Below are 16,065 nucleotides of genomic sequence, written 5' to 3'. Positions count from 1 at the left end.
GTATTATAAAAAGGAAGGACGGTATTAACCTTAGTATTATAAAGTAATAAAAAAAGAAGAAAAAAAAAAACTATAGTTATAAATAAGATTTATTATATTAATTATAATTATAGGATTTTAATTTACTAAAGTAGTAAAGTAACTTAAAGGGAAAAGTAAAGCAAAAGTAAAGTAAAAGTAAATTATAGCTAGTATATAATTATATAAAAAGCTTAAAGTTATAAAAGAAAATAAGTTAATTAAATAATACTATTACCCTACTATATAATACAGGGACTATATTATAAAAAGGGGGTATATATATAACTATAATAAATAAATATTATTATATATTATTAATTATATTATTATCTATAACTATTATACCTTTATCTATAATAATATTAATTTAAGTTACTTTACCTTTATAAACTAGTATAATAGAAAGGTTATTAACTAAGTAATCCTTAAGGTTCTTAAGCTGCTTCTAAAAGATAAATTAATAATAAAAATACTATAAAGACTAAGGAAATATATTAAAAAAAAAATAAAAAATATAATATTTATTAACTTTAGAAAATTTATAATATTTAACTATATTTTTATATTAGTAATATTATAAGTCTATGTTTAATAATAAGCTAAAGTAATACCTAATACCCTAGGAGTAGTAATTACTATAAGTATTATAATAGTAACTACTACTAAAGTTATAAATATATTATTAATACTATAAAAAGCTTTTTTATATTATTATTATAATAAATTAATAATGACCTATTATAAATTAAAATAATAATTATAATAAAAAAGTAATAATATATTAGATTTAATTAGGCTTATTAAAGTATATTTAATAATAACTACGTAGCCTAATAATATTAAGCTTAAATAAGAATATATATTTTTTACAGCTTTTATAAGTATATATTATATACTTAAGGCTAGTATTTAAAAAATAACTTAAAAAAGGATTTAATATAGAAGGGTTATAATAATAAATTTATTATATTTATATAAAGTAGAGGTTAACTTTTAATTATTTATTTATATATATAATCTAAGTAATAATAATAAAGAATAGCTTTATTTATAAATTAATTATAAAGCTAATATAAGGAAAAGAAATTAAATATATTAAATTACCTTTAAAAAGTTAACCTTTATAAAAATATTAAGTAAGTAAATTAATATAATATAGAATTTAAATAGTAAAAGTAAAAGTAATTAAAGGTAAAATTAATAATACTTTACTTTTACTATATTAAAATTTTAATAAGTTTATATTTTCTTTTACTTTTTTATTTTTTATAAAAAAGTATTAATTACTTTAAGTTATAAAGATAATAAAAAAGTATTATAAAATTATTACTATATTTAACTTCCTATTTATATTTATCTTTAAAAGTATAAAAAAAAAACCTAAAATAATAATATATTTATAGTAAAAATAAAGTAAATATAAAACTTAAATTACGTTAAGGCTTTTATATAGGTAATACCTTTAATAAAAGAAATTAATTATAAAGTTAAGAAAAGGAATATTATTAAAAGCACTAGGGTAGTACTTTAGAAAAAAGGGTAATATATTAAAGCCTATTTAAAAAAGGTATAGTTACGTAATAGCTATATACTAGCTATATTACAAAAGTATAAGCTAAAGGTTATAAAGCCTTTAGCTTAATAATAATACTATAAAGGACCTAAAATCTAAGGAAAAAATTAAAGAAAGTAGAGATAAATATAATTACTTTACTACCTTAAGCTTATATATTTACTATATAGCTTCTATAATTATCCCTTATCCCTCTTTACTCTCTTTTACTAACCTAGCTTCTAATAATATTATAAAACTATATAAATTATTTTATTATTATATACTTTAATAATATCTTTACTTATTTTAAAAACTTAAAAAAATATAAAAAATATATTAAAAAAGTATTATAAATACTTTAAAATAATAAACTCTTAGTAAAACTTAAGAAATATAACTTTTATATATAAAAAGTTATATTCTTAAAATATATTATTACCCTAGGTAAAGTTTAAATAAACCTTAAGAAACTTAAGGTAATTAATAATTAAAAGCTACTTAAAAATATTAAGTAAATATAAAGCTTTTTAAGATTTACTAATTATTATTAATACTTTATTAAAGATTTTTTAAAAATTATTATACTACTTATAAATTTTATAAAAAAAGATATTAAATTTAAATTAATATAAAACGCTTTAACTATTTTTAAATACCTTAAATAAACCTTTATAAATACACTAGTATTTATAATATTTAACCTAAATAAACCTATTATAATTAAAACTAATACTTTAGATTATATAATTAAAGGAGTACTTAGTTAGCTAAATAAAAAAGGGAAATTTAGGCTTATTACCTATTTTTTTTAAAAAACTATATAAGCTAAAATTTAAATATTTTATTTATAATAAAAAGTTTATAGCTATATATTAAGCACTTAGTAAATAATATTAAAAATACTACTATAAAAGAAGTTAATTTTTAATAATAATTCTTATAAACTATTAGAATATTACTTACTTTATAATAATATATAAACTATTTTATAAATAAGTTAAGTACTATAAGTAACTTTTTAAATTTAAGCTTATTATTAAATACTATAGTAAATTAAATAATAAATATACTAATATACTTAGTAAATACTTAAATTACTTTTAGGAAATATTAAAAGTTAAAGTATAAATACTAAAGAAAAACTAATATAAAAACTTAGTTATTTAATTAATTAATACCTTATACTAAATTAAAATAAATAACTTAATTATTAATAATATAAAGGAATATATTAAAAACTAAAAAAATAAATAATATTTAGAAGGTATTTTTATAAATATAAAATACCTAATACTAAATAAACTTATTTAAGTACTAAAAGATTTATAAAGTAAAGTTATAAAATTAGTCTATATATATAAGCTTAATAAATACTATAAAATTAAAAAAACTATATAATAAGTTAAATAATACTTTAAATTTAAAAATATTAAAATATAAATATAAAAAATTATATTAAAATATATAATATATAAATAAGCTAAAAGCTTTAAATATAAGCTATATAAATAACTATAATTATTACTTATACTACAGAGATTATAAAAATTAATTTTATTTAACTTAATTACTAAACTACTTTTTTTAAAAGAATTAGTTATAAAGGTACTTTATAATAGTATTTTTATAATAGTTAATAAACTTATAAAAATAGCCTACTTTATATTATTTAAAAAAGCTAGTAATATAGAAGAACTAGCTTATATAATAATAAAATATATTATAAGTAATTATAAACTACTAGAAGATATAATCTTTAATAGGGGAAATATATTTATATTTAAATTTTAAAAAGTATTTATAGCTAGATTAAAAATAAATTATAAGGCTAGTATAACCTACTACCTATAGATAGATAGATAAATAGAAAAAATTAATTAAATAATTAAGATATACCTATGCTATTATATTAATTTTAAATAAAATAACTAAGTAAAACTACTCTTTATTATATAACTTATATATAATAGTACAGAATCTAAATTAACTAGGAAATTACTATTCTTCCTAAACTATAAATTTAAACCTAAAGCTTACTAATTACTAAAATAAAGGGAAAATATTAAAAAAGCTATAATTAAAGTAAAAGATATAATTAAATTATATAATAAACTATAATAATAACTTAAATTTATTTAATAAAGAATAATTAAATACATAAATAAAAACAGGCTTAAAGGACTAACCTTTTAAAAAAAGGATATAATTTAGCTTTACTAATATATATAAGGAAATAAATAAGTAAATATTAAAATAAATAGGCTAAGTAATAAACTTAATTTTAAGAAACTTAGACCTTATAAAATTTTAAAAAAAATTAAAAAAATAAATTATAAACTTAAACTTCTAAAATAATAGGAAAAACAAGGGAAATATATATATTTAATATTCTATATCTCCCTATTAAAAAAAGTATAAATTAATAAAAAAATTAAAAAATTTATTTAAAATAAAATTATTATTAAAAAAAAGGAAGAAAAATATAATATAAAAGATATTAATATAATAAAAATAGGAAAAGATAGTAAATAATACTATAGGGTATAATAAGAAAAAGGGGAAAAAAAAGAAAAAATATAAAAACTTATTAAATATCTTAAGAACTTAATAGCATTAGTAGAAAAACTTTATTAAAGCCTANGGATTATACTAACTTAAGATTTATTACTAATATCCTTAAATAATCTACTAACTTTAACAAAGTAAAGATAACTTTAAAAAAACCCTTTACTAATTATATTATAATAACTTAATAAACAGCCTCCGCCTCCTTATACTTAACCTTATCTAGCTTATTTAAATTAGTAATACCCTATATAATAGTATAATATATTTACTTATACTAAATTTTCTTTTATTTTTATAATTAAAAAACCTTTATAACTAACTTAGCTAAAGTATCCTTAGTAAATTTAAACTTATCCTTTAAATAAAAATATTAAGTAAATACCTAATCTAACTAATTAATAGTTAAACCTCTTACGTTATAATATAATTTATTTAATTATATATAATTAAAATATTATAAAAAATTATTTAAAGATAATAAATATTTATTAAATTTTTTTAAAATACAGAAGAAATAATACTTATTTATTTTATTAATACCTTTAAAAATAGATTTAAATAAACTCTTCTACTTCTAAGTTTTAAAATATAAAGCTTTAAAAATATAGTTTATTATAATTAAGTAAGTTACTATATAAAAATAATAAATATAAAATAAAAAGCACTTATTAATAAATAAGTAAGAAATATACTACTTATAGTAAGGTCTTAAGGATAAGACTAATAAAAAGGGGATATTATATTATAACCTAGATTTTATAATTATAATAACAGGCCTATAGGTTAAATAATTATAAATAAACATTAAACTAACTAATTAATTAAATATAGATTATTAAATTATTTAATAATCTAATAATCTATAAGCTAGATTATTAGAAATTCTAATAATCTAAGGTAGAATTATTAAACTTTTTAATAATCTAGCCTAGTTAACTAAGTATATAAGTTTACTTTATATTACTTATTAGAATACTTAAATAGCTAGTTATTATTAATACAATAGCATTTAGATTAAACACTTAGATACTTCTCTTTACAGCTAATAATAAAATTACCTATTACTAACCTAATTGCTCCGCTAATATAAACTATAAAACTACTTTAAGGTTTATCCCTTAGAAATAGCTAACCTATACTAACCTATAGGACCCAGTTCGTTACAATATATTATAAAATTCTTTTTTTTCCTTTAGTTAATATTATTACTAAAGTAAAAGTATTTAGGAATTATTTTTTAAGGATTTCTTTTTTACTTATATTTTTAATATTATTAAAATTATTATTTATTAATATAAGTAGCTTTTTTTATAAGTTTATTAAAAATATTAGGTTTTTTATTTTTAATAAATTTATTTTTAATATTTAAGTTAAGTCCTTATTAGTAAAGTATATATTATACTTTATTATTTAGGTTAATCTTAGTAACTAAGTATATAAAAGTAGTAGTATACTTTATATAAGGTTTTTTTTATTTAATTTAAAAAAGTATATTTTTAGCTTTTTTAAATTTATTAATTTCTTTATATAGTTTTTTAAGCTATTTTTTAAATATAATATAATTTATAAATAAGTTAAGTATATACTATTTCTTAAGAGTTTTAGTTTACTTATAATCCTTTAGGTAAAGTTTAAATTAATTTTTAATAGTTTTAGTTAAATAGCTTTCTATAGTTTAAATTTTTATAATATTATTAGCTATAGTAGTTAAAAAATAACTAAAGTAGTTTTTTATATTAATAAAAAACTTCTAAATTTATTTTAGGTTTTTTTTTAAATTTATTTAATAATACTAGTTTAATAATTACTTTAGGTTTTTATTATTATACTACAGGGGCTAGGTTTACTATAAGGTTTACTATTAATTATACTATTAGTAATTATCCTTACTATTAACTTTATAATATTTAAAGTTATTTTACAAATTATTATATAATAGTAATTTATTATTATATAAAAGTTTCTAAATTTATAAGTTTTATTATAGTAGTATATTTTTATTATACTTTAGTAAAATCTTTATAAATCTTATTAAGGTTAACGTCCTGTATTTAGTCAGTTATTGTATTTTATTACCTATAGGTCTAAGGTAACTGTTTAAATAAAAGTTATTATTATATAATAAACCAGGTCCTATAGGTACTATAGGTTAGCTATTTCTAAAGAATAAACCTTAGAGTAGTTTTATAGTTTATATTAGTAAAGCAGTTAGGTTAGTAAATAAGTAAACTTATTACTAATTATAAAGTAAAGTATCTAAATATTTAATCTAATTACTATAATAATAACTAGCTATTTAAGTATTTTAATAAATAATATAAAGTAGACTTATATATTTAGTTATATATTCTAAATTATATTAAAAAGCTAGCTTTCCTAGCTTTCTTACGATAGATTATTTAAAAAGCTAGTTTTCTTAGCTTTTTTATTAAGGAGTACTAATTATCCTAATTAGTCCGTTGGCCTATAGTTAATCTAGTTCTAGCTAACCTATTAGCCTATTATTATAACCTTAAGAGTTAGGTTGTAATAGAGGGGGAGAATTATATTATAACCTAACTTTTAAGGTTATAATAATAGGTTAATAGGTTAGCCGGAACTGGATTAACTATAAACTAATAGATTAATTAAGACTATTAATATTCTTTAATAGGAAAGTTAGAAAAGCTAGTTTTTTAAATAATTTACTATTATAACAAGCTGAGCTCCTATAGTGTTAGTATAAGAGGAATTCCCAAGGGACAAACCTTATACTAGGTTTATGTTAGCGGATAGGCTAGGCTGGACTAGCGGGCAATTAACAAAGATAAAAGGGGTTTATTTACACAATTAGTAGATAATACTTTATAGGTATAATTAAGCATTATTCTATATTTACAACTAGCTATTTAAACTATTTTAATAAGTAATATAAAGTAAACTTATATATTTAGTTAGTTCTAGGCTCGTATAGCTCGTAAGATAAGCATAAAGAGTATAAGCTCGCTGAGCTCGTTGAATAAGTAAGACAAGCGGGGCCTGATTAGCTACTTAGATTATGGTTAATCCGGTCGCACCTGGTCGGTTGGCCTATTATCGCAACTATAAGTATTAGGTCGTAATATAATGTCCCCCTTCCGTTAGTCTTATCCTTAAGACCTTGCTCCTTATAGTATAAGTAACCCACTTCCCTTCTTATAAGTCCTTACCTAGTTCCTTTATTCTTTATTTACTTAGTATCTAATTATCGCAATTATACCGACTAAATCTAAAGAGCGTAAAACTAATAAATAAAAGTAGTATAGTAATCTTTACTTATTAATATTATTTTACTTAGTTAAAATAAACAAATGTTCTACTTACGAATCCTTGGGTACGGAGTGTTTTTTCTTAGAGGGTGAATCCTTTTATTATTTAGCTTATATTATTAGTTAAAAATCCCTTTGTAATACTAAACAACTTTCTCCTATACAGTTTTATAAGGTAGCTGCTTAATATATTAAGTTAAAAGCAGTAATTAAAGCGGCTAAAGAAGAGTATAAGTAAGAGCTTAAATATCTTCGTTTAGCTAGTGCAAAGGTTAAACGCCTTCGTAAGGAGAAGAAATAATAGTATTAAAAGATAATATGTGCTATTACGCAGGGTATTAATAACTTAAATAAGTTAGATAGGGTTAAGTATACGGAAGCGGAGGCCTTATATTAGGCTAAAATATTATTACCTAATCCTACTAACCCCGTAACTCCAGGTCTAAAGGCTGTTAATATTAATTTCTTTTCTAACGTTAATTTAGGGTCCTTAGATCCTAATCTTCTTACCTTAATGGGGGGTATTCCCTTATCGCCATCCTAGGTGTTTTTGCAGGTCGTTTAGGTTCTTCCTGTATTAGTTCTTATTATACTTACAGTCGTTTATGGAGTTTATTTTAGAAGGTTTTTAAGGTAGTGCTAGTGTATTCGAAATTACTTTCTGGTTCCCAGCTGTCTATATTTCTGTCGTATCCTTTCTATTTTACTAAGTATTGGAGTTTACCAGTTACTTTATTTATTTTTAGTAATATTATTTTATTAACTTTGTATTTAAGTTCTTTATCTTTAATAACGATTTTATCCTTAATAAGTTCTCCTGTGTCTTTATTTATTAGTGCTTTTTTTAATAGTAAGATATAAAAAATCAGGTGTACTGGTTTTCCTCGTTTACTTAGTTACTTTAGGAGGTCTAGTTTATAGTTAACTTTGCTGATTTTCTTTAAAATCTTATAAGGCCCGACTTTCTTATAGTCTAGCTTATTACTTAGCCTGTTTATTTTAATATTAGCTTATTTTTCTCCTTAAGTATATTAAAGTAGGTAGATTATATCTCCCTCCTAAAGGGTTAGTCCTCCAAGCCTTTTCCTATCTATATACTTCTTTATACATTCTTACATAAGTTTAAGTTACATACGTAGTTCTTAGTGTAATTCCTTAAGCTTATTTACTTTAAGTATAGCTTTCTGTATATCTTCTCCTTTTCGTAATATTTAATACGCTTATAGGTAGTACCCTTTATTAATATAGAATAGTAAGAGCTTCGTTAATTCTAAAACTGAATTATTATAGGAGAATTCTACGTTAGGTAAGTGTTTAACCCAGTCGTTTTAGTTAAAGTTAATATAGCTTCTTAAGTATACTTCGATAATCTAGTTAGTACATTTTATTTATCTATCTGTTTAAGGATAGTAAGCGGTACTAGCTTTATAGTTTATTCTTATTCTTACTGTAGCGCTTTACTAGTATTTAAATATAAACGTTAATCCTCTGTCGGAAATAATTTCCGTAGGTAATCTATATTTTAAGGCTACATACTTTTATATTATATAGCCTAATTCTTCTACTGTACTGCTTTCTTTATATAGGATAAAGATTCCTTATTTTATTAATCTGTTGATAATAACGAAGATATTGTTATATATTATATTTATTATAGGCTCCCTTAATAATAGCAGCTTAATAATATAATTAAACGAGATAGAGCTCCAAAGGTGCTCTGGTACTGGTAATAGTTACAGTTTGCTATAAGGTTTTTATTAACTAGACTTTGTTTTTACGTATAAGACGTATAATTAAATAATTCCTTTAACGACTTTTTTTATATTTATAAAGGTATAGTACCGTTATACTTATTATAGTGTCTTAGTAACTCCCTTATGTCTGTATAGTAGATGCTCGTAGACTGTTTTTATTACTTCCTTCTGCAGTAATTCTAGTACCTAGATTTTTTTATTCCTATAGGGAATTCCTTTGGTAAGGGTTACATCCTTAAGGAACTAATCTAATATCCAGTTACTAACTTCATCCTTAATCTTATTAAGGATAAGGTTTCCGTCTTTAATTATAAAAAGAGTATTAATAGCTACTAGTTTATAGTAGCCTTCTACCGTTTTTTAAAATATTAGCAAGGTAAGTTTCAGCATTAGTTTAAAGTAGTCTTCTCTACAGCTAAGAGCATCTGCTCGACTATTTTCTAATCCTTTGCAGGGTATAATCTCGAAGTTATACTTAGCCATAAGCCTAAGATACTTTTCTTACCGTGTAGAGATATCCATTTCCTTTATAGCTAGGCTTATAAGATTTTTATAATCGGAATACACAGTGATCTTATGTTTATTACCCAATAGATATAATCTCTATTCTTTAAATACTTTAAAGATAGCTATAAGTTTTTAGTTATATATAGAATATCGTAATTCAGGGCCATGGAGTTTCTTAGAGAAAAAGGCTACAGGATATAGTATTCCTCTATTGTCTTATTAGCTAAGAACTCCTCTAATTATATAGTTTAAGGCGTCTGTTTTAACAATAACGGGCCTCTTAGGGGTATACATTTGTAGTACTAGTGCACTAGTAATAGCCTCTTAGAGCGCTTTAAAGGCTTCCAGGGCCTTCCCTATGTATTTAATCAGTTAATTCTTCTTAACCTTATTATTAAGATCTTTTTTAGTAAGATCCGTAAGTAGTATTGCAATCTTACTGTAGTTCCTAATAAACCTTCGGTAGTAATTCACTAGACCAAGGAAGCTCTATACTTCCTTTACGGTCTCGGGGACCTTCTATTCTTTAATAGCTACTATTTTAGCAGGGTCTATTTTAATTTATCCTAGTGAGATAATATATCCTAAAAAGTTAACTTTCTAAACATAAAACTAATATTTCTCTGGTTCTACTAGCAAGTTTACTGCTTACAGTATCTCCAAGACTTAATATATATATTATTTATGCTTCTCTAAAGTATCGGAGTAGATTAGTATATCGTTAAGGTAAACAATAACAAACCTATTAATATATTCTTTAAGGACTTCGTTAATTATTCTTTAGAACATAGCTGGCGCATTAGTAAGTCCGAAGGGTATAACCAAACATTCAAATAATCTATAGCATATTCTAAACGCCGTCTTCTATTTATCTCCTTCCTTAATTTAGATAAGGTTATAGGCTCCTTTTAGGTTAAAAGCCGTAAACTATTTTACAGTTACTAGCCTATCTCTAATTTCAGAGATCAGTAGCAGCAGTATTCAATCCTTAATAGTAATTTCGTTAAGTTATCAATAATCAATAACTAATCGCAACTTCCTATTTTTCTTTAGTATAAACATCACAGGGTATCCTACTAATAAGTTAAAAACTCAGATATATCCTTTTTCTAATTACTTATTTAACTATTCCCTTAGAGTCTTAAGCTCTTTTTTATTAAGGTTATAAATTTTATAAGTCTTAGGTTGTTTTCCATTTACTAATTTAATATAGTAGTCCTACTGCAAGTATAGTAGTAACCTAGTGTCTAATATTACCTTATACAGTTTTCGGAACTTCCTATACTAGTAAGGTATTTTAGCAAAAGTATTATTAAGTTCTCCTAATTCCTCCTTTTCTTATACTTTACTTAGTATATTATTAAGTACTACTAGCTTATCTTTAAATTATATTATAATTCTATTAATACAGATATATTCTACTTTCTTATGTTGTTTATCATATTATAGTAGTATTAGTAATTTATTTTCTTTAAACTTAACTATTTTCGTTTTCTTTATAATTAACGCAGAGGATTCTAGTTCTTCTAGCGGCGTAGCTTCGCCTTTTTATTCTCTTTAGTATAGTTAATATTCAGGTATATCCTTAATATCCTAATAAACCTTCTTAGTCTTCCATTAGATAATAGGGTTATTATTAAGTAACCAGGGATAGCCTAAAAGAATATTATCTTTCGGTATATTTAGAATACTGAATTAGATATTATAGGTATTCCTATTAATAGTTACAGGGAGATAATTAATCTCGTATTTAATAAGTCCTTCCTCTATTTCTACTCCCGTAACGCTTATAATTTATAGTATTCGTTCCTTTTGTTAAACAGGGATTTATAGTTCCTTAATTAGTTGTAGTAAGATCAGGTTGTAATCTGCTTTGCTGTTAATGTACGCAGTAATAGCACTATTATTAAGTTATACATTAATTCTAAGTTTCTTTATTCCAGTTATCTTAACCGTATTAATTTATATATCCTTTTTCTAGTTAAAATTATAATTATCTTTAGTAATAATATTAAGGTCTTTAATTATCTATTATTATGCTTATTACTATTAAAATTTTCAGTACTATTAATATTTATTAATGTTAATTTCGTTAATGTAGTATTTATAGAAGCGTTTAATATCTTTTTTATAAGCATTACCCTTATCATAGGTCTTGAAGTTAAATCCGTTATAATATAACCAGTATTGGAGTTAAATATATTTTTCTTTTTCTCTGCAATACTTTTTATAATATTCATCCTTATATTATAGCAGGTTAGTTTTAGGACAGGCTTCCCTTTATATATACTATTCTTTAACCTTATAGTTAAGGTATTATCTATATCCTTAGTTAGGGCACTAATCTAAATCAATTTCTATGCAAATTTTATTATACAGGTTTCTATATTAGATCCAGAGGTGCTAATCGTAAATCTTTCATTCCTAGTGTTTTTTATACAGTATTTTATAATATTATTTTACTATTAAATACCTACAGTCTTCCGTAAATAAGGTATTATATATAAGCTGTATTTCTTCCTATTTAAGGAACTAATCTCTAGTTATAATAAAGTAGTAGGGGTTTATATTAGCGCATTCCACTAACCTATTATTACTTAGCGCTTATCGCTAGGTAATTCTATGCTGTTTAAGCATCTGTTAGAATTCGCTTAAGTTATACATTTCTGTCCTTTCTAAGTCGTAGTTAAAGGGTTCCCATCTACAGGGGTAGTTTAGTCCCTGGGGTTCTCGTAATCCGCAGTTTGCGTATAGTTCCAAAATGTTAAGGTTAGTATATCCTTAATTTTTCCTATACTCTTCTTCCTATTTATAGATAAAGGTATTTTCTTATTCCTTCTCTTCTTCTATAAGTAAAACATTAAGGGCTTTGGCTTATACCCTGTCGGCTTTATATTCTTCCTAAGTTATAAGGGCAGGCCAGTTACTATTAACCCTGTCTTCTGGTTATTATTTAGCTTCTTCAGAAGTTATAGTATTAACCGTAATTTATCTTAGCTACTTTCTCTTAAGTACCTTAGGGTACTACTTCGTTATTTCCTTTTCTTCTTTATACATAAGATATTAATTATTATAGCAGCCGGTTTAACTAAGTAAGTTATAAAGTACGGTTTTAATAGTGTTAATCTAAACCTTATTAAACTTCTTATTCTCGTGGGTAGATTTTTTAGAATTGTCGGGTTTCCTATATTTACTCCAGCAGTCCTTTTCCTTATAGCCTGTTTTACTACAGTAATTACATTTACCTATAAACTTACGGGTGTTAATAATATCTAGATCTATTAGTCCTGGTTTTCTATCATTTAATAAGGCTAAGTTGCGTTTTTTACTTTAATTAGTATAATATTAGAGACGGCGGTACGCCTTATCGTTTCCTCCTTTTTCAGCTTACTTTTCTTTCCATCGTTTAAATTATCGGTTATTAATATAACTAACCTTTTTAGAAAGTACTTTAAACGTAGCCGGAAGATTGTCTTATACTAGTTTATCTTTTACTTCCGATTTTAGTCCTTAATAATATAACATCTTCTTAGCTGCATCTTTAAGGTCTGTTTTAGCATAGATTTAAATAAACTCGGCAGTATATCTAGTACATACGCCTTATTATTAGAGTTTTAGTAGTGTGTTTTCTGCTTCCTTCTTTTCATTAATCTAGCCGAATAGCGCCTTAAGTTAGTCTTTGAATTCTTTATATCTGTCGAAGAGTATATTAGTAGTAGCCTTTCTTTTAGCTCGGTTATATTACTTGAAGTCTTAAAGGTATAGTTTAAACTAATTCTTAGGTCCTTTAATAAGTCAGCTTCCTATAACGCTAACTCGTTATTCCAGCGGGGCTATAGTAGTTGAAAAGTACCTGAAATAGGACCTTATATCTATAAGGAATCCCTCGATTTTTCGTAGGTCCTTATTAAATAGTATTAACAGAGGTGGTTTAATAATCTTACCTGGTTCCTTCTTGCGGGGACCTCCCTGCTGGCCTTAAGCCACGGGTGGTTGCCCTTATTATTACTGTTAAGCGTTAAGTTATCCATTAAACGTATTAATAGTATTTTATTAGTCCCTAATAGTTTATTTTATACAGGTAACTAAGGCTTCAAGGTCTAGGAAGCACTATTATACTTTAGTATCGTTAGCCGGTGGTTAAGGGGTTGTAATTCCTTCTATATTAGGATTCATTATTTCAGTAGTTTCTTTAAATAAGTCCGAAATTTCAATGTCGCTTCCGTACGTACTCTAGACTTTACTTTCTTAATCTATTCCTACGTCTAGTACATAGAATTCAACTATTTAGTATCCTTATAATAATATTACCCGTAGTCTAAGGTAACCTCCGAATAAGAGTTGTAAACATATAACAAGCTAAGCTCCTATAGTATTAGTATAAGAGGAATTCCCAAGGGATAAACCTTATACTAGGTTTATGTTAGTAAATAGGCTAAGCTAGACTAGCGGGCAATTAACAAAGATAAAAGGGGTTTATTTACACAACTAGTAGATAATACTTTATAGGTATAATCAAGCGTTATTCTATATTTACAACTAGCTATCTAAACTATTTTAATAAGTAATATAAAGTAAACTTATATATTCAGTTAGTTCTAGGCTCATATAGCTCGTGAGACGAGCATGAAGAGTATAAGCTCGCTAAGCTCATTGAACAAGTGAGATAAGCGGGGCCTAATTGGCTACTTAGATTATGGTTAATCCGGTCGCACCTGGTCGGTTGGCCTATTGTCGCGACCATAAGTGTTAGGTCGTAATAACTATAGGAAAGCTAGGAAAGCTAGCTTTTTAATATAATCTAGAGTATATAATTAAATATATAAATTTACTTTATATTACTTATTAAAATACTTAAATAACTAGTTATTATTAATATATAGTAATTAGATTAAATATTTAGATATTCTATTTACAGTTAGTAATAAGTTTGCCTATTTACTAACTTGACTACTTTACTAATATAAACCTTAGAATTATTTAAAGGTTTGTCCCTTGGAAAGTACTGTCTATACTAACCTATAGGCCCTGGTTTATTATACCTTAATATATTAAAAAAGAAAATATATTTTAAAACTACTTATATTTAATACCTCCTTAGTAATAGAGGATATAAGGATTTTTAAAAATTAATAAAAAAAATAAGCTTATATAGCCCCCCCTTTATAAAAATAAATATATAAAATAAATTAATATTTCCTTATTTCTTTTATTATATTAAAATATAGTAAATACTTAATTTAAACTTAGCGGCTTCTACCGTCCTAGTACCTAGATAAGGACTTATGTAACTAGCTTACTTAGTAGACGTTAATAATAAAATAAATAAATAAATAAACTATAGCGTATACAGTCAGTAATACAGAGGATTGTAAGCTCCTATCGACAAGAGGAGGTTGGATTATGCATACAGTGTACCAGGGACTTCATTAAAATACGCCATCCTTTCGAAATTTCACCACCTGCATCCTCTTATAAACCCACCAGAATCGGTCTCTACTAAGATTTGTTGGACAGGGCTAAATGGGGGGATCATGCACTCCATAGTGTTTGGCATAATGCTGTAGCATCCGCAAATTTTTTTTAGACTGCTCGGTGACATGGCATGCTTCGATTTGTAGCTGACTGCAGAGCTGTCATTGCCGTTCAGAATATTCGACAATTCTATTGATTAGATGATACAAATCTAAGTAATCGAGCCGCAAACTATGGTAATCCTAAAACGTATCACGGGTAGAACTCTTGGTAAGGCACTGCTGATCACCATTTTATATGTGCAACTTCGGGACTATTCACTGAATCCAAAGGCATGAACGATCAACGATGGCGCCCGTAGGAGTGACTGCTAAAATGCACTCTGCGTTGTACACTGATTATATCTAAATCAAACCATGAATCATCTCACATTTCAAAAATTCTCGTTCATGATCAAATATGTGCGAACAGTTTACCTCAACGCAACAATGGATTTATCGAGCAAATATTAAAGCTGTCACCTTAATGATTGGTCACATAAGCTGCCCACCTTATACCATACTTCTCTCTGCTGCATCTACGCCACATGAGATCTGGATTAGATACCAACACACAATTTGCTGCATCGGAAGTGTCTCGGGTTTCAGGGTAGTACCACCTATGCTGCAGAATCGTGCCTGAATCTTAGACAGTCGCAATCAGTGATCCAGCGCCACTCTTGAAGATTGTGCCAAAGTAGGTGAATGTACGGTGCATTTTTCAGTTCAGTGACCTCGCCGAACTTCGCCCTTTGTGCAGCATAGAGATATGTGCAAGCAAATACATATGTTGACTTGGCTCCATATTCTGATATCTAGAGATATGTAGCAAGATTACATGTATATTGTATAAACTTCTA

The 16,065-nt window shown here is 24.5% G+C and overlaps 1 protein-coding gene across 1 annotated transcript; it reads left to right on the top strand.

Annotated features, from left to right (window-relative positions):
• Window positions 1–3,121: 3,121 nt before the first annotated feature.
• M431DRAFT_90771 (hypothetical protein) lies at window positions 3,122–3,367 on the top strand (the record flags this gene model as incomplete). Its single annotated transcript, XM_024924185.1, has 1 exon — window positions 3,122–3,367. A coding segment is annotated over one exon (246 nt), but the record flags the coding sequence as incomplete, so codon positions are not given.
• Window positions 3,368–16,065: the final 12,698 nt, after the last annotated feature.

The sequence above is a fragment of the Trichoderma harzianum genome (genome assembly GCF_003025095.1).
Source record: "Trichoderma harzianum CBS 226.95 unplaced genomic scaffold M431scaffold_10, whole genome shotgun sequence".
In the NCBI taxonomy this organism is placed as follows: domain Eukaryota; kingdom Fungi; phylum Ascomycota; class Sordariomycetes; order Hypocreales; family Hypocreaceae; genus Trichoderma; species Trichoderma harzianum.
The sequence above is the reverse complement of the archived record's forward strand: the minus strand, read 5'-3'. Positions and strand labels throughout refer to the sequence as shown.